Source organism: Lepisosteus platostomus, chromosome 26 (genome assembly GCF_059453375.1).
Source record: "Lepisosteus platostomus isolate fLepPlt1 chromosome 26, fLepPlt1.hap1, whole genome shotgun sequence".
In the NCBI taxonomy this organism is placed as follows: domain Eukaryota; kingdom Metazoa; phylum Chordata; class Actinopteri; order Semionotiformes; family Lepisosteidae; genus Lepisosteus; species Lepisosteus platostomus.
This window is the reverse complement of record NC_142636.1, coordinates 14,036,460-14,058,132: the sequence shown is the minus strand read 5'-3', so window position 1 is coordinate 14,058,132 and position 21,673 is coordinate 14,036,460. Positions and strand designations below refer to the sequence as shown.

Below are 21,673 nucleotides of genomic sequence, written 5' to 3'. Positions count from 1 at the left end.
TGCTCTGTGTGTGTATACTGCAGTGTGTATACTGCAGTGCTGTGTGTGTGTATACTGCTGTGTGTATACTACAGTGCTCTGTGTGTGTATACTGCAGTGCTCTGTGTGTGTATACTTCAGTGCTTTGCGTGTGTATACTGCAGTATGTATGCTTCAGTGTGTGTACTACAGTACTGCATGTGTGTGTGTATACTGAAGTGCTCTGTGTGTATACTGCAGTGTGTATACTACAGTGCTCTGTGTGTGTATACTGCAGTGTGTATACTGCAGTGCTCTGTGTGTGTATACTGCAGTTTGTATACTACAGTGCTTCATGTGTGTGTCTACTGCAGTGCTCTGTGTGTGTATACGGCTGTGTGTATACTGCAGTGCTGCGTGTGTATGTACTGTATACTGCAGTGTGTATACTGCAGTGCTGTGTGTGTGTATACTGCAGTGTGTATACTGCAGTGCTGTGTGTGTGTATACTGCTGTGTGTATACTGCAGTGCTGTGTGTGTGTATCCTGCTGTGTGTATACTACAGTGCTCTGCTGTATGTATAGTGCAGTGTGTGTTGTGGTGGTGTGTGTGTTAGAGTGCCCCTTAATTAAATTGCAGTTAATATACCGCCTGAGACAGTTCACAGTCAATATCTAATTAACAGGGAATATCTAGAGATGGGCTCTGCCTCCTGTCTGTGTGCCTCTCTCTCTCTCTGAGTGTGTGTGTGCTTGCTGGTCTCTGTGTGCTGATCTCAGTGTGTGCGTGCTGGTCTCTCAGTGTGTGATTTCTGGAGAGCTGTTCTGCTGGCTGAGTAGCCCCTCTTACTGACACCTGCTCTGCCCACCACTGTCTCATCACCAGCAGTTATGTTATTGTGCAGAGAGGAGACACAGCAGCAGTGTATTCACTGGAGCGCGCGTGCATGTATGTGTGTCAAATATTGATATGGTTGGGTTAAGAGGAACCTTGGTGACCTGTCATGTGTTTCCCTTCCTGCAGTATGGGCGGTCGGACAGTTACCGCGTGGCTACCACGCAGGGGGACAAGGGTGAGAAGGACTCCCCCAAGAAGAAGAACAAGGCCAAGGACTTGGAAGAACTGAAGAAGGAAGTGCCCCTGGTGAGAGAGTCTCGTGAGCCTGTCGCTGTGACACACTGACTCACTGTCACAGTACTGACTGACTCACTGTCACAATACTGACTGACTCACTGTCACAGTACTGACTGTCTCTGTGACACACTGACTCACTGTCACAATACTGACTGACTCACTGTCACAGTACTGACTGTCTCTGTGACACACTGACACACTGTCACAATACTGACTGACTCACTGTCACAATACTGACTGACTCACTGTCACAGTACTGACTGTCTCTGTGACACACTGACACACTGTCACAATACTGACTGACTCACTGTCACAGTACTGACTGTCTCTGTGACACACTGACACACTGTCACAGTACTGACTGACTCACTGTCACAGTACTGACTGACTCTGTGACACACTGACTCACTGTCACAATACTGACTGACTCACTGTCACAGTACTGACTGTCTCTGTGACACACTGACACACTGTCACAATACTGACTGACTCACTGTCACAGTACTGACTGTCGCTGTGACACACTGACTCACTGTCACAGTACTGACTGACTCACTGTCACAATACTGACTGACTCACTGTCACAGTACTGACTGTCGCTGTGACACACTGACACACTGTCACAGTACTGACTGACTCACTGTCACAGTACTGACTGTCTCTGTGACACACTGACACACTGTCACAATACTGACTGACTCACTGTCACAATACTGTCACTGTGACACACTGACTCACTGTCACAATACTGACTGTCTCTGTGACACACTGACTGACACACTGTCACAATACTGACTGTCGCTGTGACACACTGACTCACTGTCACAGTACTGACTGTCTCTGTGACACACTGACACACTGTCACAGTACTGACTGACTCACTGTCACAATACTGACTGTCACTGTGACACACTGACACACTGTCACAGTACTGACTGACTCACTGTCACAATACTGACTGTCACTGTGACACACTGACTGACTCACTGTCACAATACTGACTGACTCACTGTCACAGTACTGACTGTCGCTGTGACACACTGACTGACTCACTGTCACAATACTGAATGTCGCTGTGACACACTGACTGACACACTGTCACAATACTGAATGTCGCTGTGACACACTGACTGACACTGTCACAATACTGACTGTCACTGTGACACACTGACACGAGCACACTGTTTCACACTGACTGACACACTGTCACAATACTGACTGACTCACTGTCACAATACTGACTGACTCACTGTCACAGTACTGACTGACTCACTGTCACAATACTATCACTGTGACACACTGACTCACTGTCACAATACTGACTGTCTCTGTGACACACTGACTGACACACTGTCACAATACTGACTGTCGCTGTGACACACTGACTCACTGTCACAGTACTGACTGTCTCTGTGACACACTGACACACTGTCACAGTACTGACTGACTCACTGTCACAATACTGACTGTCACTGTGACACACTGACACACTGTCACAGTACTGACTGACTCACTGTCACAATACTGACTGTCACTGTGACACACTGACTGACTCACTGTCACAATACTGACTGACTCACTGTCACAGTACTGACTGTCGCTGTGACACACTGACTGACTCACTGTCACAGTACTGACTGTCGCTGTGACACACTGACTGACTCACTGTCACAATACTGAATGTCGCTGTGACACACTGACTGACACACTGTCACAATACTTAATGTCGCTGTGACACACTGACTGACACTGTCACAATACTGACTGTCGCTGTGACACACTGACACGAGCACACTGTTTCACACTGACTGACACTACGACAGACTGACTCACTGTGACAGACAGGGTTTTGAGCTCCACTCCTTCCTGAAGTTCCTCCTCAATGGTTCCTCCTCCACCTGTGTGCACAGGGGCTGCTGTGTGCCCCCCAGGTGCGAGATGCACTTTAGTGGGGGATGAGGGGGTCCCCTACCGTGTGATAAGTGCCTGGGGATCCTTTGGGAAGAAGAGCACTGTCTGAATTCATGGAATTTTCTCTCAATCCCTCTTCTCCTGCCCTTAGACGGAACACAAGATGTCTGTGGAGGAGGTGTGCCGGAAATACAACACAGACATCGTCCAGGTGAGCTCTCGCTGCCCCCTGCTGCCGACACCGGGAACTGCGCCTGTCTGTGAGAGGCGCTCACACGTACTGCAGGCTGTGTCAGTTTCTTTGGCTGGCACGAGTACCCAGATATCTGCTGGAGTCGTACAGCTGGGACAGTCTGGGTATCTGTTCTTGTTCAAGGGCACAGCAGAGCAGGACTGAACCAGCACCTGCACCTGAACACACACACAAGCACCAGAACACACACACCCGTAACTGAACACCTTGAGCGTACACCCGCACCTGAACACACACCCATACCCCTGAGCACACTCACCCGCACCTGTTCACTCCTGCACCTGAGCACCCTGAGAACAAACCTGCGCCTGAACACACACACACTTGCACCTGAACACCCTGAGCATGCATCTGCACCTGAACACCCTGAGCATACACTTGCGCCTGAATACACACACCTGTACCTAAACACACACCCCTGTATCTGAACACCCTGAGCAAACACCCGCACCTGAACACACACACCTGCGCCTGAACACACACACCGGCACCTGGGCACCCTGAGCACACATCCGCACTGAAAACCCCACTCCTGTACACACACCCCCGCATCTGAGCACCTGTGTTGTGTTGTGTTGTGTTGAAGCCCAAACAGCTCTGGAGTGATATCGGACCAGCGCCAGTGTGAGCACCCCCGCAGCGAGAAAGAAAACGCCCGACGAACTAGGGATTGTACGTTTTTTCCATGCTTTTGCGATCCATGTAAATGTTCACATAAATAGGCACAAGACACAAACAAGGAGCAAGTCATCTATTCCTTTATCATAGTGGCTAGCTAATGTCCTCTCTTTGCTAGTTAGTGTGACTTGTGGCTGTGTTTCTGCGGTGCGTAGCAACAAGGGACTGTACTCTCTGGCAGAGCAGCGTAAAGCGCTTAAATAACTGTTACTGCGTCCATACGGCGATACTGCCATAGAAATGGATCTGGATCTACAGGAAGGGTCTGTGTGTGTGTCTTCGCACAGACACCTCCAGGACAGCGTCACCTCTCCAGGTCTCTCGCCCTCTCACCTGTGAGCCAGGCAGCACTTACCAGCAGTCACCCCAAGGGGGCGACACCTGGTTAACCTGCTCTTGAACCCACCCATGGGTCTGGGGGCAGCGTGTGACCAGGCCGTCTCTCCTCCTCGCCCTCAGGGTCTCACCCTGGCCCGCGCCGCTGAGTTCCTGACCCGGGACGGGCCCAACGCCCTGACGCCGCCCCCGACCACCCCCGAGTGGGTGAAGTTCTGCCGCCAGCTCTTTGGGGGCTTCTCCATCCTGCTCTGGATCGGCGCCATCCTCTGCTTCCTGGCCTACGGCATCCAGGCGGCCACCGAGGACGAGCCCGCCGGGGACAATGTGAGTCCGCCAGCCAGCCGCGCCCGCAGTGTGGCCCCGGCCCGGGCGCTGAGCGGTCAGTAACGCGCCCTCTGCCCTGTCTGTGCCCTCAGCTGTACCTGGGCATCGTGCTGTCCGCCGTGGTCATCATCACCGGCTGCTTCTCCTACTACCAGGAGGCCAAGAGCTCCAAGATCATGGAGTCCTTCAAGAACATGGTGCCTCAGGTACGCCCTCTGTCCCACAGCTACTGTCCTGAGTCCTGTCTCCCTCTCTGTGTCTGGGGTACGCCCTCTGTCCCACAGCTACTGTCCTGAGTCCTGTCTCCCTCTCTGTGTCTGGGGTACGCCCTCTGTCCCACAGCTACTGTCCTGAGTCCTGTCTCCCTCTCTGTGTCTGGGGTACGCCCTCTGTCCCACAGCTACTGTCCTGAGTCCTGTCTCCCTCTCTGTGTCTGGGGTACGCCCTCTGTCCCACAGCTACTGTCCTGAGTCCTGTCTCCCTCTCTGTGTCTGGGGTACGCCCTCTGTCCCACAGCTACTGTCCTGAGTCCTGTCTCCCTCTCTGTGTCTGGGGTACGCCCTCTGTCCCACAGCTACTGTCCTGAGTCCTGTCTCCCTCTCTGTGTCTGGGGTACGCCCTCTGTCCCACAGCTACTGTCCTGAGTCCTGTCTCCCTCTCTGTGTCTGGGGTACGCCCTCTGTCCCACAGCTACTGTCCTGAGTCCTGTCTCCCTCTCTGTGTCTGGGGTACGCCCTCTGTCCCACAGCTACTGTCCTGAGTCCTGTCTCCCTCTCTGTGTCTGGGGTACGCCCTCTGTCCCACAGCTACTGTCCTGGGTCCTGTCTCCCTCTCTGTGTCTGGGGTACGCCCTCTGTCCCACAGCTACTGTCCTGAGTCCTGTCTCCCTCTCTGTGTCTGGGGTACGCCCTCTGTCCCACAGCTACTGTCCTGAGTCCTGTCTCCCTCTCTGTGTCTGGGGTACGCCCTCTGTCCCACAGCTACTGTCCTGAGTCCTGTCTCCCTCTCTGTGTCTGGGGTACGCCCTCTGTCCCACAGCTACTGTCCTGAGTCCTGTCTCCCTCTCTGTGTCTGGGGTACGCCCTCTGTCCCACAGCTACTGTCCTGAGTCCTGTCTCCCTCTCTGTGTCTGGGGTACGCCCTCTGTCCCACAGCTACTGTCCTGAGTCCTGTCTCCCTCTCTGTGTCTGGGGTACGCCCTCTGTCCCACAGCTACTGTCCTGAGTCCTGTCTCCCTCTCTGTGTCTGGGGTACGCCCTCTGTCCCACAGCTACTGTCCTGGGTCCTGTCTCCCTCTCTGTGTCTGGGGTACGCCCTCTGTCCCACAGCTACTGTCCTGGGTCCTGTCTCCCTCTCTGTGTCTGGGGTACGCCCTCTGTCCCACAGCTACTGTCCTGAGTCCTGTCTCCCTCTCTGTGTCTGGGGTACGCCCTCTGTCCCACAGCTACTGTCCTGAGTCCTGTCTCCCTCTCTGTGTCTGGGGTACGCCCTCTGTCCCACAGCTACTGTCCTGAGTCCTGTCTCCCTCTCTGTGTCTGGGGTACGCCCTCTGTCCCACAGCTACTGTCCTGAGTCCTGTCTCCCTCTCTGTGTCTGGGGTACGCCCTCTGTCCCACAGCTACTGTCCTGGGTCCTGTCTCCCTCTCTGTGTCTGGGGTACGCCCTCTGTCCCACAGCTACTGTCCTGAGTCCTGTCTCCCTCTCTGTGTCTGGGGTACGCCCTCTGTCCCACAGCTACTGTCCTGAGTCCTGTCTCCCTCTCTGTGTCTGGGGTACGCCCTCTGTCCCACAGCTACTGTCCTGAGTCCTGTCTCCCTCTCTGTGTCTGGGGTACGCCCTCTGTCCCACAGCTACTGTCCTGAGTCCTGTCTCCCTCTCTGTGTCTGGGGTACGCCCTCTGTCCCACAGCTACTGTCCTGAGTCCTGTCTCCCTCTCTGTGTCTGGGGTACGCCCTCTGTCCCACAGCTACTGTCCTGAGTCCTGTCTCCCTCTCTGTGTCTGGGGTACGCCCTCTGTCCCACAGCTACTGTCCTGAGTCCTGTCTCCCTCTCTGTGTCTGGGGTACGCCCTCTGTCCCACAGCTACTGTCCTGAGTCCTGTCTCCCTCTCTGTGTCTGGGGTACGCCCTCTGTCCCACAGCTACTGTCCTGAGTCCTGTCTCCCTCTCTGTGTCTGGGGTACGCCCTCTGTCCCACAGCTACTGTCCTGAGTCCTGTCTCCCTCTCTGTGTCTGGGGTACGCCCTCTGTCCCACAGCTACTGTCCTGAGTCCTGTCTCCCTCTCTGTGTCTGGGGTACGCCCTCTGTCCCACAGCTACTGTCCTGAGTCCTGTCTCCCTCTCTGTGTCTGGGGTACGCCCTCTGTCCCACAGCTACTGTCCTGAGTCCTGTCTCCCTCTCTGTGTCTGGGGTACGCCCTCTGTCCCACAGCTACTGTCCTGGGTCCTGTCTCCCTCTCTGTGTCTGGGGTACGCCCTCTGTCCCACAGCTACTGTCCTGGGTCCTGTCTCCCTCTCTGTGTCTGGGGTACGCCCTCTGTCCCACAGCTACCGTCCTGGGTCCTGTCTCCCTCTCTGTGTCTGGGGTACGCCCTCTGTCCCACAGCTACCGTCCTGAGTCCTGTCTCCCTCTCTGTGTCTGGGGTACGCCCTCTGTCCCACAGCTACTGTCCTGGGTCCTGTCTCCCTCTCTGTGTCTGGGGTACGCCCTCTGTCCCACAGCTACTGTCCTGAGTCCTGTCTCCCTCTCTGTGTCTGGGGTACGCCCTCTGTCCCACAGCTACTGTCCTGAGTCCTGTCTCCCTCTCTGTGTCTGGGGTACGCCCTCTGTCCCACAGCTACTGTCCTGAGTCCTGTCTCCCTCTCTGTGTCTGGGGTACGCCCTCTGTCCCACAGCTACTGTCCTGGGTCCTGTCTCCCTCTCTGTGTCTGGGGTACGCCCTCTGTCCCACAGCTACTGTCCTGAGTCCTGTCTCCCTCTCTGTGTCTGGGGTACGCCCTCTGTCCCACAGCTACTGTCCTGAGTCCTGTCTCCCTCTCTGTGTCTGGGGTACGCCCTCTGTCCCACAGCTACTGTCCTGAGTCCTGTCTCCCTCTCTGTGTCTGGGGTACGCCCTCTGTCCCACAGCTACTGTCCTGAGTCCTGTCTCCCTCTCTGTGTCTGGGGTACGCCCTCTGTCCCACAGCTACTGTCCTGAGTCCTGTCTCCCTCTCTGTGTCTGGGGTACGCCCTCTGTCCCACAGCTACTGTCCTGAGTCCTGTCTCCCTCTCTGTGTCTGGGGTACGCCCTCTGTCCCACAGCTACTGTCCTGAGTCCTGTCTCCCTCTCTGTGTCTGGGGTACGCCCTCTGTCCCACAGCTACTGTCCTGAGTCCTGTCTCCCTCTCTGTGTCTGGGGTACGCCCTCTGTCCCACAGCTACTGTCCTGAGTCCTGTCTCCCTCTCTGTGTCTGGGGTACGCCCTCTGTCCCACAGCTACTGTCCTGAGTCCTGTCTCCCTCTCTGTGTCTGGGGTACGCCCTCTGTCCCACAGCTACTGTCCTGAGTCCTGTCTCCCTCTCTGTGTCTGGGGTACGCCCTCTGTCCCACAGCTACTGTCCTGAGTCCTGTCTCCCTCTCTGTGTCTGGGGTACGCCCTCTGTCCCACAGCTACTGTCCTGAGTCCTGTCTCCCTCTCTGTGTCTGGGGTACGCCCTCTGTCCCACAGCTACTGTCCTGAGTCCTGTCTCCCTCTCTGTGTCTGGGGTACGCCCTCTGTCCCACAGCTACTGTCCTGAGTCCTGTCTCCCTCTCTGTGTCTGGGGTACGCCCTCTGTCCCACAGCTACTGTCCTGAGTCCTGTCTCCCTCTCTGTGTCTGGGGTACGCCCTCTGTCCCACAGCTACTGTCCTGAGTCCTGTCTCCCTCTCTGTGTCTGGGGTACGCCCTCTGTCCCACAGCTACTGTCCTGAGTCCTGTCTCCCTCTCTGTGTCTGGGGTACGCCCTCTGTCCCACAGCTACCGTCCTGAGTCCTGTCTCCCTCTCTGTGTCTGGGGTACGCCCTCTGTCCCACAGCTACTGTCCTGAGTCCTGTCTCCTTCTCTGTGTCTGGGGTACGCCATCCTCCCTCTGTCCCTCAGCTACTGTCCTGAGTCCTGTCTCCCTCTCTGTGTCTGGGGTATGCCATCCTCCCTCTGTCCCTCAGCTGGGGGAGGAGCTGAGCTGCAGGAGGAGGAACTGGGGTTTAGGAGCAGGAGCAGGGGAATAGGGAGAGGAGCTGGAGTGTAGGGGAAGGAGCAGGGATTGAATCAGTCTGCACCAGGACCAGCAGAACCCGAGTCAGAATATTGGTCAGCTCACCACAGGGAGAGAGAAGAGAGGGAGTTATCCTGGACTCAGGGCTGTCAGGTAGTTTCAGGGTTAGAATACTGTGCTCAGAGCTGGTCAGCTCCCCACAGGGAGAGAGAAGAGAGGGAATTATCCTGGACTCAGGGCTGTCAGGTACAGTGTCAGGGTTAGAATACTGTGCTCAGAGCTGGTCAGCTCCCCACAGGGAGAGAGAAGAGAGAGAGACTTGTTTCCTGGGCTCAGACGGGGCTGTGGAGCCGAATCTCCTCAGTCCAGGACAAGGGCGTCTGAGAGACCGGAGCGCGTCCGAGGAGAGACAGACAGGGGGTCTGGGGTGTCGTGAGGACGGGGAGCGGGGACACCCGGTCACTGCCCCATGGTGTCCCTGGCTGTGTCTCTGCAGCAAGCCCTGGTGATCCGCGAGGGAGAGAAGATGCAGATCAACGCGGAGGAGGTGGTGGCTGGAGACCTGGTGGAGGTGAAGGGGGGAGACAGAGTGCCTGCTGACCTCCGCATCGTCTCCGCGCACGGCTGCAAGGTACTGACCCCTCGGTCGCCCGCTGGCCCGGCCAGGCGCTGCAGGAATACATACTGTACACACACAGGCCACTCTGGACAGCTGGGCCTGTGTCCGAGTGATTGACAGCTGTGTTCCCATCTTCCGACAGGTGGATAACTCCTCCCTCACTGGCGAATCAGAGCCCCAGACCCGGTCACCTGACTGTACCCATGACAACCCCCTGGAGACACGGAACATTGCCTTCTTCTCAACCAACTGTGTGGAGGGTACGGTCACCATGGCAGCCGCCTCCCTCTCTGTCAGACTGTCCCTCTTCCCTCTTCCCTCTCCCTGTCCCTGCTCTCTGCCCGAAGGAGAGGTGTTGTTTGGATCAGGGTTGGAGCTGTGGGTGCTCTCACACACACACACGCTCCCTCCTGCCTCTCTCACCCGTGCCCTCTGTCTCCCAGGCACAGCCCGCGGGATCGTCGTCGCCACGGGCGACCGCACGGTGATGGGCCGCATCGCCACTCTGACGTCGGGGCTGGAGACGGGCAAGACCCCCATCGCCAAGGAAATCGAGCACTTCATCCACCTGATCACGGGCGTGGCCGTCTTCCTGGGCATCACCTTCTTCATCCTGTCCATTGTGCTGGGCTACAGCTGGCTTGAGGCCGTCATCTTCCTCATCGGCATCATTGTCGCCAACGTGCCTGAGGGACTGCTGGCTACAGTCACTGTGAGTGTCAATACTGGCCCTGCCTGTCTCTCTCTCTCCTGCCTCCTACTGGTCCTGTCTGTCTCTCTCTCTCAGGCGTGTCTGACCTGTCTCTCTCTCTCAGGTGTGTCTGACTCTCACAGCGAAGAGGATGGCTCGGAAGAACTGCCTGGTGAAGAACCTGGAGGCCGTGGAGACTCTGGGCTCCACCTCCACCATCTGCTCCGACAAGACCGGCACCCTGACCCAGAACCGCATGACTGTGGCCCACATGTGGTTCGACAACCAGATCCACGAAGCTGATACCACTGAGGACCAGTCAGGTACACCAGTACACACCAGTACAGACAGCATGAGGATCAGTCAGGTACACCAGTACACACCAGTACAGACAGCATGAGGATCAGTCAGGTACACCAGTACACACCAGTACAGACAGCATGAGGATCAGTCAGGTACACCAGTACACACCAGTACAGACAGCACTGAGGACCAGTCAGGTACACCAGTACACACCAGTACAGACAGCACTGAGGACCAGTCAGGTACACCAGTATACACCAGTACAGACAGCATGAGGATCAGTCAGGTACACCAGTACACACCAGTACAGACAGCACTGAGGACCAGTCAGGTACACCAGTATACACCAGTACAGACAGCACTGAGGACCAGTCAGGTACACCAGTATACACCAGTACAGACAGCATGAGGATCAGTCAGGTACACCAGTACACACCAGTACAGACAGCATGAGGATCAGTCAGGTACACCAGTATACACCAGTACAGACAGCATGAGGATCAGTCAGGTACACCAGTACACACCAGTACAGACAGCATGAGGATCAGTCAGGTACACCAGTATACACCAGTACAGACAGCATGAGGATCAGTCAGGTACACCAGTACACACCAGTACAGACAGCACTGAGGACCAGTCAGGTACACCAGTATACACCAGTACAGACAGCACTGAGGACCAGTCAGGTACACCAGTATACACCAGTACAGACAGCATGAGGATCAGTCAGGTACACCAGTACACACCAGTACAGACAGCATGAGGATCAGTCAGGTACACCAGTATACACCAGTACAGACAGCATGAGGATCAGTCAGGTACACCAGTACACACCAGTACAGACAGCATGAGGATCAGTCAGGTACACCAGTACACACCAGTACAGACAGCACTGAGGATCAGTCAGGTACACCAGTACACACCAGTACAGACAGCACTGAGGACCAGTCAGGTACACCAGTACACACCAGTAGAGACAGCACTGAGGACCAGTCAGGTACACTAGTACACACCAGTACAGACAGCACTGAGGACCAGTCAGGTACACCAGTATACACCAGAATAGACAGCATGAGGATCAGTCAGGTACACCAGTACACACCAGTACAGACAGCACTGAGGATCAGTCAGGTACACCAGTACACACCAGTACAGACAGCATGAGGATCAGTCAGGTACACCAGTACACACCAGTAGAGACAGCACTGAGGACCAGTCAGGTACACCAGTACACACCAGTACAGACAGCATGAGGATCAGTCAGGTACACCAGTACACACCAATACAGACAGCACTGAGGACCAGTCAGGTACACCAGTATACACCAGTACAGACAGCATGAGGATCAGTCAGGTACACCAGTATACACCAGTACAGACAGCACTGAGGACCAGTCAGGTACACCAGTACACACCAGTAGAGACAGCACTGAGGACCAGTCAGGTACACCAGTACACACCAGTAGAGACACCACTGAAGACCAGTCAGGTACACCAGTACACACCAGTACAGACAGCATGAGGACCAGTCAGGTACACCAGTACACACCAGTACAGACAGCATGAGGACCAGTCAGGTACACCAGTATACACCAGTAGAGACAGCATGAGGACCAGTCAGGTACACCAGTACACACCAGTACAGACAGCACTGAGGACCAGTCAGGTACACCAGTACACACCAGTACAGACAGCATGAGGACCAGTCAGGAACACCAGTATACACCAGTAGAGACAGCACTGAGGACCAGTCAGGTACACCAGTATACACCAGTACAGACAGCACTGAGGACCAGTCAGGTACACCAGTACTCACCAGTAGAGACAGCACTGAGGACCAGTCAGGTACACCAGTACTCACCAGTACAGACAGCATGAGGACCAGTCAGGTACACCAGTACACACCAGTACAGACAGCATGAGGACCAGTCAGGTACACCAGTACACACCAGAAGAGACACCACTGAAGACCAGTCAGGTACACCAGTACACACCAGTAGAGACAGCACTGAGGACCAGTCAGGTACACCAGTACACACCAGTAGAGACAGCACTGAGGACCAGTCAGGTACACCAGTATACACCAGTACAGACAGCACTGAGGACCAGTCAGGTACACCAGTACACACCAGTAGAGACACCACTGAAGACCAGTCAGGTACACCAGTATACACCAGTACAGACAGCACTGAGGACCAGTCAGGTACACCAGTACACACCAGTACAGACAGCACTGAGGACCAGTCAGGTACACCAGTACACACCAGTACTCACCAGTGCACACCAGTCTCACTCTCTCTCCTGGTCTCCCCGGGCAGGCGCCTCCTTCGACAAGAGCTCGGCCACCTGGGTGGGGCTGGCGCGGGTGGCGGCGCTGTGCAACCGCGCGGTGTTCAAGGGCGGCCAGGACGGCCTGCCCATCCTGAAGCGGGACGTGGCGGGAGACGCCAGCGAGTCGGCGCTGCTCAAGTGCATCGAGCTGTCCTGCGGCTCGGTCAAGGCCATGAGGGAGAGGAACAAGAAGGTGGCGGAGATCCCCTTCAACTCCACCAACAAGTACCAGGTCAGCCCTCTGACAGTACAGCCCTGTGAGAGTACAGCCCCCTGAGAGTACAGCCCTCTGAGAGTACAGCCCCCTGAGAGTACAGCCCTCTGAGAGTACAGCCCTCTGACAGTACAGCCCTCTGAGAGTACAGCCCCCTGAGAGTACAGCCCTCTGACAGTACAGCCCCCTGAGAGTACAGCCCTGTGAGAGTACAGCCCCCTGAGAGTACAGCCCTGTGAGAGTATAGCCCCCTGACAGTACAGCCCCCTGAGAGTACAGCCACCTGAGAGTACAGCCCTGTGAGAGTACAGCCCCCTGAGAGTACAGCCCTGTGAGAGTATAGCCCCCTGACAGTACAGCCCCCTGACAGTACAGCCCTCTGAGAGTACAGCCCTCTGAGAGTACAGCCCCCTGAGACTACAGCCCCCTGAGAGTACAGCCCTCTGAGAGTACAGCCCCCTGAGAGTACAGCCCTCTGAGAGTACAGCCCTCTGAGAGTACAGCCCCCTGAGAGTACAGCCCTCTGAGAGTACAGCTCACGGACAGTACAGCCCCCTGAGAGTACAGCCCCCTGAGAGTACAGCCCCCTGACAGTACAGCCCCCTGAGAGTACAGCCCTCTGAGAGTACAGCTCACGGACAGTACAGCCCCCTGAGAGTACAGCCCCCTGAGAGTACAGCCCCCTGACAGTACAGCCCCCTGAGAGTACAGCCCTCTGAGAGTACAGCCCTCTGACAGTACAGCCCTCTGAGAGTACAGCCCTCTGAGAGTACAGCCCCCTGACAGTACAGCCCCCTGAGAGTACAGCCCCCTGAGAGTACAGCCCTCTGAGAGTACAGCCCCCTGAGAGTACAGCCCTCTGAGAGTACAGCCCCCTGAGAGTACAGCCCCCTGAGAGTACAGCGCTCTGAGAGTACAGCCCCCTGACAGTACAGCCCCCTGAGAGTACAGCCCCCTGAGAGTACAGCCCTCTGACAGTACAGCCCCCTGAGAGTACAGCCCTCTGACAGTACAGCCCTCTGAGAGTACAGCGCTCTGAGAGTACAGCCCCCTGAGAGTACAGCCCCCTGACAGTACAGCCCCCTGAGAGTACAGCCCCCTGAGAGTACAGCGCTCTGAGAGTACAGCGCTCTGAGAGTAGAGTACACTGGGCACAGACTCTGCCAGTGAGTGCCACACTCTATCCCATGCAGACACACTGACCCCTTCTCTGCCTGTCCAGCTCTCAGTGCACGAGACAGAGGACCCCAACGATAACCGCTACCTGCTGGTGATGAAGGGCGCCCCAGAGAGAATCCTGGACCGCTGCTCCACCATCATGATGCAGGGCAAGGAGCAGCCCATGGACGAGGAGCTGAAGGAAGCCTTCCAGAACGCCTACCTGGAGCTGGGCGGCCTGGGCGAGAGGGTGCTGGGTGAGTCTGGGGGTACAGGGGTACAGGGGTGCTGGGTGAGCCTGGGGGTACAGGGGTACAGGGAGCTGGGAGAGCAGCCCATGGACGAGGAGCTGAAGGAGGCCTTCCAGAACGCCTACCTGGAGCTGGGCGGCCTGGGTGCTGGGTGGGCCTGGTGTCAGACTGGGGAGACTGGGGACAAGGGGATACTTTGGGCACAGGAGGAGACTGGGGAGATACTTCCGCGCCTGCGGCCTGCGGACAGAGGGAGACTGGGGGAGACCGCGCCATGACCCCCTCTCTGTGCGCTGCAGGCTTCTGCCACCTGCTCATGCCCGAGGACCAGTACCCCAAAGGCTTCGCCTTCGACTGCGACGACGTCAACTTCCAGACGGACAACCTGTGCTTCGTGGGCCTGATGTCCATGATCGACCCGCCGCGCGCCGCCGTGCCTGACGCTGTGGGCAAGTGCCGATCGGCCGGGATCAAGGTCATCATGGTGACCGGCGACCACCCCATCACCGCCAAGGCCATCGCCAAGGGCGTGGGCATCATCTCCGAGGGCAACGAGACCGTGGAGGACATCGCTGCCCGCCTCAACATTCCCGTCAGCCAGGTCAACCCCAGGTAACAGCTGGCACACACACACACACCTGTACACACACACACTCGTACACACACACCTGTACACACACACACCTTTACACACACACACTCCTGCATAAGCATACACCTGTACACACACACACACCTGTACACACACACTCGTACACACACACTCCTGCATAAGCATATACCTGTACACACACACACACACTCGTACACACACACACACTCCTGTACACACACACACACTCCTGCATAAGCATACACCTGTACACACACACACTCCTGCATAAGTGCACACCTGTACACACACACACCTGTACACACACACACACACACACACACACACACACACACACCTGTACACACACACTCCTGTATAAGCGCACACCTGTACACACACACACACCTGTACACACACACTCCTGTATAAGCGCACACCTGTACACACACACTCCTGTACGTAGTCCAGCCATCACAGACACGCTCACTGGCACACCTGTCATGACTGAAGCGCCTGTGAGCTCACCTGGACACACCTGTCCCTGTCCCCAGGGATGCCAAGGCCTGTGTGATCCACGGCACCGACCTGAAGGACTTCTCCCAGGAGCAGATCGACGAGGTGCTGAGGAACCACACTGAGATCGTCTTCGCCCGAACCTCCCCCCAGCAGAAACTCATCATCGTGGAGGGATGTCAGAGACAGGTAACCTTTCCTGTCTGTCTCTCACGGCAGTGTTCATGTACTGGAGTGTCCAGTCAGTGTGTCTGTATTAACCCCCCTCTCTCTCAGTGCAGTGTTCATGTACTGGAGTGTCCAGTCAGTGTGTCTGTATTAACCCCTCTCTCTCTCAGTGCAGTGTTCATGTACTGGAGTGTCCAGTCAGTGTGTCTGTATTAACCCCTCTCTCTCTCAGTGCAGTGTTAATGTACTGGAGTGTCCAGTCAGTGTGTCTGTATTAACCCCTCTCTCTCTCAGTGCAGTGTTAATGTACTGGAGTGTCCAGTCAGTGTGTCTGTATTAACCCCTCTCTCTCAGTGCAGTGTTAATGTACTGGAGTGTCCAGTCAGTGTGTCTGTATTAACACCTCTCTCTCTCAGTGCAGTGTTAATGTACTGGAGTGTTCAGTCAGTGTCTGTATGAACCCCTCTCTCTCTCTCAGGGTGCTATTGTAGCAGTGACAGGGGATGGAGTGAACGACTCTCCAGCCCTGAAGAAAGCTGACATCGGTGTTGCCATGGGGATCGCAGGTTCGGACGTCTCCAAGCAGGCAGCTGACATGATCCTCCTGGACGACAACTTTGCCTCCATCGTGACCGGAGTGGAGGAAGGTGAGAGGGGCTGGTCAGTGCGAGGTGCTGGCGGTGTGGTCACTGTGTGTGTTCTGTAATCCTATCTTTACATCTGTGTGTGTCGTGTAACCCTGTGTGTGTATCTGTGTGCGCGCAGGACGTCTGATCTTTGACAACCTGAAGAAGTCCATCGCCTACACCTTGACCAGCAACATCCCTGAGATCACTCCCTTCCTGCTGTTCATCATGGGCAACATCCCCCTGCCCCTGGGCACCATCACCATCCTGTGTATCGACCTGGGCACCGACATGGTGAGACTGCACTCTACATACTCACACTGTACTGTACATTCTCACTCTGTGCTCACCAGGTACTGTACATACTCATGCTGTACTCACTGTCCTACTGTCCCTCTGCCCCAGGTCCCTGCTATCTCTCTGGCGTACGAGGCAGCGGAGAGTGACATCATGAAGAGACAGCCCCGCAACCCCCGCACAGACAAGCTGGTGAACGAGCGGCTGATCAGCATGGCCTACGGACAGATAGGTACGGCCTGAGGTCACGGTGAGGTCAGGGCGACATCACAGTGCAGCCTGAGGTCAGGGCGACATCACAGTGCAGCCTGAGGTCACGGTGAGGTCAGGGCGACATCACAGTGCAGCCTGAGGTCATGGTGAGGTCAGGGCGACATCACAGTGCAGCCTGAGGTCACGGTACTGACATCACAGTACAGCCTGAGGTCACGGTGAGCTCAGGGCGACATCACAGTGCAGCCTGAGGTCATGGTGAGGTCAGGGCGACATCACAGTGCAGCCTGAGGTCACGGTGAGGTCAGGGCGACATCACAGTGCCGCCTGAGGTCACGGTACTGACATCACAGTACAGCCTGAGGTCACGGTGAGGTCAGGGCGACATCACAGTGCAGCCTGAGGTCATGGTGAGGTCAGGGCGACATCACAGTGCAGCCTGAGGTCACGGTGAGGTCAGGGCGACATCACAGTGTAGCCTGAGGTCACGGTACTGACATCACAGTACAGCCTGAGGTCACGGTGAGGTCAGGGCGACATCACAGTGTAGCCTGAGGTCACGGTACTGACATCACAGTACAGCCTGAGGTTACGGTGAGGTCAGGGCAAAATCAGGTGCAGTCAGGCTCAGGGAGGTCATGGCCAGGTGCAGTCAGGCTCAGGGAGGTCATGGCCAGGTGCAGTCAGGCTCAGGGAGGTCATGGCCAGGTGCAGTCAGGCTCAGGGAGGTCATGGTGAGGTGCGGTCAGGCTCAGGGAGGTCATGGTGACGTGCGGTCAGGCTCAGGGAGGTCATGGCCAGGTGCAGTCAGGCTCAGGGAGGTCATGGCCAGGTGCAGTCAGGCTCAGGGAGGTCATGGTGACGTGCGGTCAGGCTCAGGGAGGTCATGGCGAGGTGCAGTCAGGCTCAGGGAGGTCATGGTGAGGTGCAGTCAGGCTCAGGGAGGTCATGGTGACGTGCGGTCAGGCTCAGGGAGGTCATGGCCAGGTGCAGTCAGGCTCAGGGAGGTCATGGCCAGGTGCAGTCAGGCTCAGGGAGGTCATGGCCAGGTGCAGTCAGGCTCAGGGAGGTCATGGCGAGGTGCGGTCAGGCTCAGGGAGGTCATAGTGATTCAGTGCGGTTCAGTGATTTAGTGCAGTGCCCAGTGTCTCCAGGCCTGACTGCCTCTCTCTGCAGGAATGATCCAGGCGCTGGGCGGCTTCTTCAGTTACTTCGTCATCCTGGCAGAGAACGGCTTCCTGCCCTCCCAGCTGGTGGGCATCCGGCTGAACTGGGACGACCGGACCAACAACGACCTGGAGGACAGCTATGGCCAGCAATGGGTCAGTGTCGCCCGGCCGGCCTCCCCCTCTCTCTCAGCAGCAGCTCCAGCAGCAGCCCAGTGCAGTTCCTGGGAATTAACCCCCCTGTCTCTCTCTGAGGCTCAGTAGAGTGTCAGTGTATTAACCCCCCTGTCTCTCTCTCTGGCTCAGTGCAGTGTCAGTGTATTAACCCCCCTGTCTCTTTCAGGCTTAGTGCAGTGTCAGTGTATTAACCCCCCTGTCTCTCTTTCAGGCTCAGTGCAGTGTCAGTGTATAAACCCCCCTGTCTCTCTCTCAGGCTCAGTGCAGTGTCAGTGTATAAACCCCCCTGTCTCTCTCTGAGGCTCAGTGCAGTGTCAGTGTATTAACCCCCCTGTCTCTCTCTGAGGCTCAGTGCAGTGTCAGTGTATTAACCCCCCTGTCTCTTTCAGGCTTAGTGCAGTGTCAGTGTATTAACCCCCCTGTCTCTCTTTCAGGCTCAGTGCAGTGTCAGTGTATAAACCCCCCTGTCTCTCTCTCAGGCTCAGTGCAGTGTCAGTGTATAAACCCCCCTGTCTCTCTCTGAGGCTCAGTGCAGTGTCAGTGTATTAACCCCCCTGTCTCTCTCTGAGGCTCAGTGCAGTGTCAGTGTATTAACCCCCCTGTCTCTCTCTGAGGCTCAGTGCAGTGTCAGTGTATTAACCCCCCTGTCTCTGAGGCTCAGTGCAGTGTCAAGTGTATTAGCCCCCCTGTCTCTCTCTCAGGCTCAGTGCAGTGTCAGTGTATTAACCCCCCTGTCTCTCTCTCAGGCTCAGTGCAGTGTCAGTGTATTAACCCCCCTGTCTCTCTCTGAGGCTCAGTGCAGTGTCAGTGTATTAACCCCCCTGTCTCTTTCAGGCTCAGTGCAGTGTCAGTGTATAAACCCCCCTGTCTCTCTCTCAGGCTCAGTGCAGTGTCAGTGTATTAACCCCCCTGTCTCTTTCAGGCTCAGTGCAGTGTCAGTGTATAAACCCCCCTGTCTCTCTCTCAGGCTCAGTGCAGTGTCAGTGTATTAACCCCCCTGTCTCTCTCTGAGGCTCAGTGCAGTGTCAGTGTATAAACCCCCCTGTCTCTCTCTCAGGCTCAGTGCAGTGTCAGTGTATTAACCCCCCTGTCTCTCTCTGAGGCTCAGTGCAGTGTCAGTGTATTAACCCCCCTGTCTCTCTCTCAGGCTCAGTGCAGTGTCAGTGTATAAACCCCCCTGTCTCTCTCTCAGGCTCAGTGCAGTGTCAGTGTATTAACCCTCCTGTCTCTCTCTCAGACCTATGAACAGAGGAAGATCGTGGAGTTCACCTGCCACACGGCCTTCTTTGTCAGTATCGTGGTGGTGCAGTGGGCCGATGTCATCATCTGTAAAACACGCAGGAACTCTGTCTTCCAGCAGGGCATGAAGTGAGTCCGACCCCTCACTGGGTCTGCTGGCCTTCTGTCTGTCTGACTCGCCCTGCCCGTCTCTCTCCACCTAGCCCTGTCTGTGTGTCTGATCCTGCTGTCCCTCTCTCTGTGTGTGTCTGACCGTGCCTGTCTCTCTCCACCTAGCCCTGTCTGTGTGTCTGATCCTGCTGTCTCTCTGTGTGTGTCTGACTGTGCCTGTCTCCCTCCACCTAGCCCTGTCTGTGTGTCTGATCCTGCTGTCTCTCTCTCTCTGTGTGTCTGACCGTGCCTGTCTCTCTCCACCTAGCCCTGTCTGTGTGTCTGATCCTGCTGTCTCTCTCTCTCTGTGTGTCTGACCCTGCCTGTCTCTCTCCACCTAGCCCTGTCTGTGTGTCTGATCCTGCTGTCTCTCTCTCTGTGTGTGTCTGACCCTGCCTCTCTCTCTCTCTGTGTGTGTCTGACCCTGCCTGTCTCTCTCTCTCTGTGTGTCTAACCCTGCCTGTCTCTCTCTCTCTCTGTGTCTGACCCTGCCTGTCTCTCTCTCTCTCTGTGTCTGACCCTGCCTGTCTCTCTCTCCGTCTCTCTGTCTGCAGGAATAAGATCTTGATCTTTGGGCTCTTTGAGGAGACAGCTCTTGCAGCCTTCCTGTCCTACTGCCCTGGGATGGATGTGGCACTCAGGATGTACCCCTTAAAGTGAGTCACACCAACCCTCCCTGAACCCCACTCACTGTAACTGACTTCCCCATTCCTGTGAGCAGCTGGTGCAGCCCGAAGGAAGAGGAAGTGGGCTGTTCCATTCCCCTGGGGGGGTTCACTGCTGCAGACACACGGGCTGTTCCATTCCCCTGGGGGGGTGGGGGTTCACGGCTGCAGACACACGGGCTGTTCCATTCCCCTGGGGGGGTGGGGGTTCACGGCTGCAGACACACGGGCTGTTCCATTCCCCTGGGGGGGTGGGGGTTCACGGCTGCAGACACACGGGCTGTTCCATTCCCCTGGGGGGGTGGGGGTTCACAGCTGCAGACACACGGGCTGTTCCATTCCCCTGGGGGGTTCACTTCTCTCCCCTCTGTTTTCCCCCACAGGCCCAGCTGGTGGTTCTGTGCGTTCCCCTACAGCTTCCTCATCTTCGTGTACGATGAGATCCGGAAACTCATCCTGCGCAGGAACCCTGGAGGTACGTCGCTGACACACACACTGCACACACACTAACACAGACTGACACACACACTGCACACACACTAACATAGACTGACACACACACTGCACACACTGACACACACTGCACACACACTGCACACAGACACATATAGAGACACACTACAACACACTGACACACACACACTGCACACAGACACATATAGAGACACACTACAACACACTGACACACACACACTGACACACAGACACATATAGAGACACACTACAACACACTGACACACATGGCTGACACATGCTTGTACCTGAGACATGAACACTCGTACTCACACTCTCTCTCCCTCTGTCTCTCTGTCTCCCTCTGCAGGCTGGGTGGAGAAGGAGACTTACTATTAAATCAACAAACCTGTTCGAACCCACCCCCCCCCGACCCCCCCGTCTCTCTCTCCCCCCCCCCAGACTCTCACAGCCCCCCGCGGGCGGACTCTCCCCCAGGACCCGCCACGCTGCTGCCCCCTGTCTGGGGTGGGGGGCCATCATTTTTATTATTCGGATCGTTCTTGTGCGGTATTCTTTCGGGGCGTGGAGTGAGAGCTATGTTCCTCTTCCACTCGACATGACGAAGCACACCCCTCGACCCCCTCGTCCGCCGTCTGTGTGCGCTGTGTGCATCTCCCCCCCCCCTCCTCTTCCTCCCCCCCTCCTCGGTGAAGATCAGTCTTTCTCTGTGTTCTAGGAAAACAAAATCTATTTCTCTCCGGGTTTAATTAAAGAATTTCAAAACGAAAATAACTTATCGAGAATCGCAAAAGAAAGAGTCTTTCTTTTCCTCTGTTGGGTTCCCCGCCTTCTGTGGGCGCTGTGCAGGAAGAAGGGCTCTGGGCTCCGGGCCGAGCCCAGCCCGGCCCAGCCCTGAGCCCGTCTCCGCCAGCCCGAGGCAGCGCATGAGGGAAGAGCTGTCGCACAGAAGCGAATCCAACGCCAATAAACATCTAGAACATTTAATACAA

The 21,673-nt window shown here is 56.2% G+C and overlaps 1 protein-coding gene and 1 long non-coding RNA gene across 2 annotated transcripts in view; one reads left to right on the top strand and one right to left on the bottom strand.

The window, feature by feature from the left end:
* The window catches only part of atp1a3b (ATPase Na+/K+ transporting subunit alpha 3b), a 27,281-nt gene extending 5,608 nt beyond the window's left edge, over window positions 1–21,673 (top strand). The window contains exons 2-21 of the mRNA XM_088620498.1: window positions 983–1,102; window positions 3,156–3,215; window positions 4,395–4,598; window positions 4,691–4,804; window positions 9,329–9,463; window positions 9,594–9,711; window positions 9,895–10,163; window positions 10,267–10,465; window positions 12,763–13,007; window positions 14,212–14,404; window positions 14,698–15,010; window positions 15,545–15,695; window positions 16,153–16,321; window positions 16,440–16,594; window positions 16,706–16,829; window positions 17,987–18,132; window positions 19,391–19,521; window positions 20,097–20,198; window positions 20,591–20,682; window positions 21,031–21,673. Of these exons, the coding sequence (XP_088476624.1) occupies window positions 983–1,102; window positions 3,156–3,215; window positions 4,395–4,598; window positions 4,691–4,804; window positions 9,329–9,463; window positions 9,594–9,711; window positions 9,895–10,163; window positions 10,267–10,465; window positions 12,763–13,007; window positions 14,212–14,404; window positions 14,698–15,010; window positions 15,545–15,695; window positions 16,153–16,321; window positions 16,440–16,594; window positions 16,706–16,829; window positions 17,987–18,132; window positions 19,391–19,521; window positions 20,097–20,198; window positions 20,591–20,682; window positions 21,031–21,059 (3,069 nt within the window). The 3' untranslated portion in view covers window positions 21,060–21,673. The remainder of the gene's footprint in view (window positions 1–982; window positions 1,103–3,155; window positions 3,216–4,394; window positions 4,599–4,690; window positions 4,805–9,328; window positions 9,464–9,593; window positions 9,712–9,894; window positions 10,164–10,266; window positions 10,466–12,762; window positions 13,008–14,211; window positions 14,405–14,697; window positions 15,011–15,544; window positions 15,696–16,152; window positions 16,322–16,439; window positions 16,595–16,705; window positions 16,830–17,986; window positions 18,133–19,390; window positions 19,522–20,096; window positions 20,199–20,590; window positions 20,683–21,030) is intronic.
* LOC148640282 (uncharacterized) lies at window positions 14,248–15,545 on the bottom strand. The gene is made up of 2 exons (XR_015930549.1): window positions 15,437–15,545; window positions 14,248–15,398 (listed from the first exon to the last, which is right to left on the bottom strand). It is a non-coding gene; the product is annotated as an uncharacterized LOC148640282 (long non-coding RNA).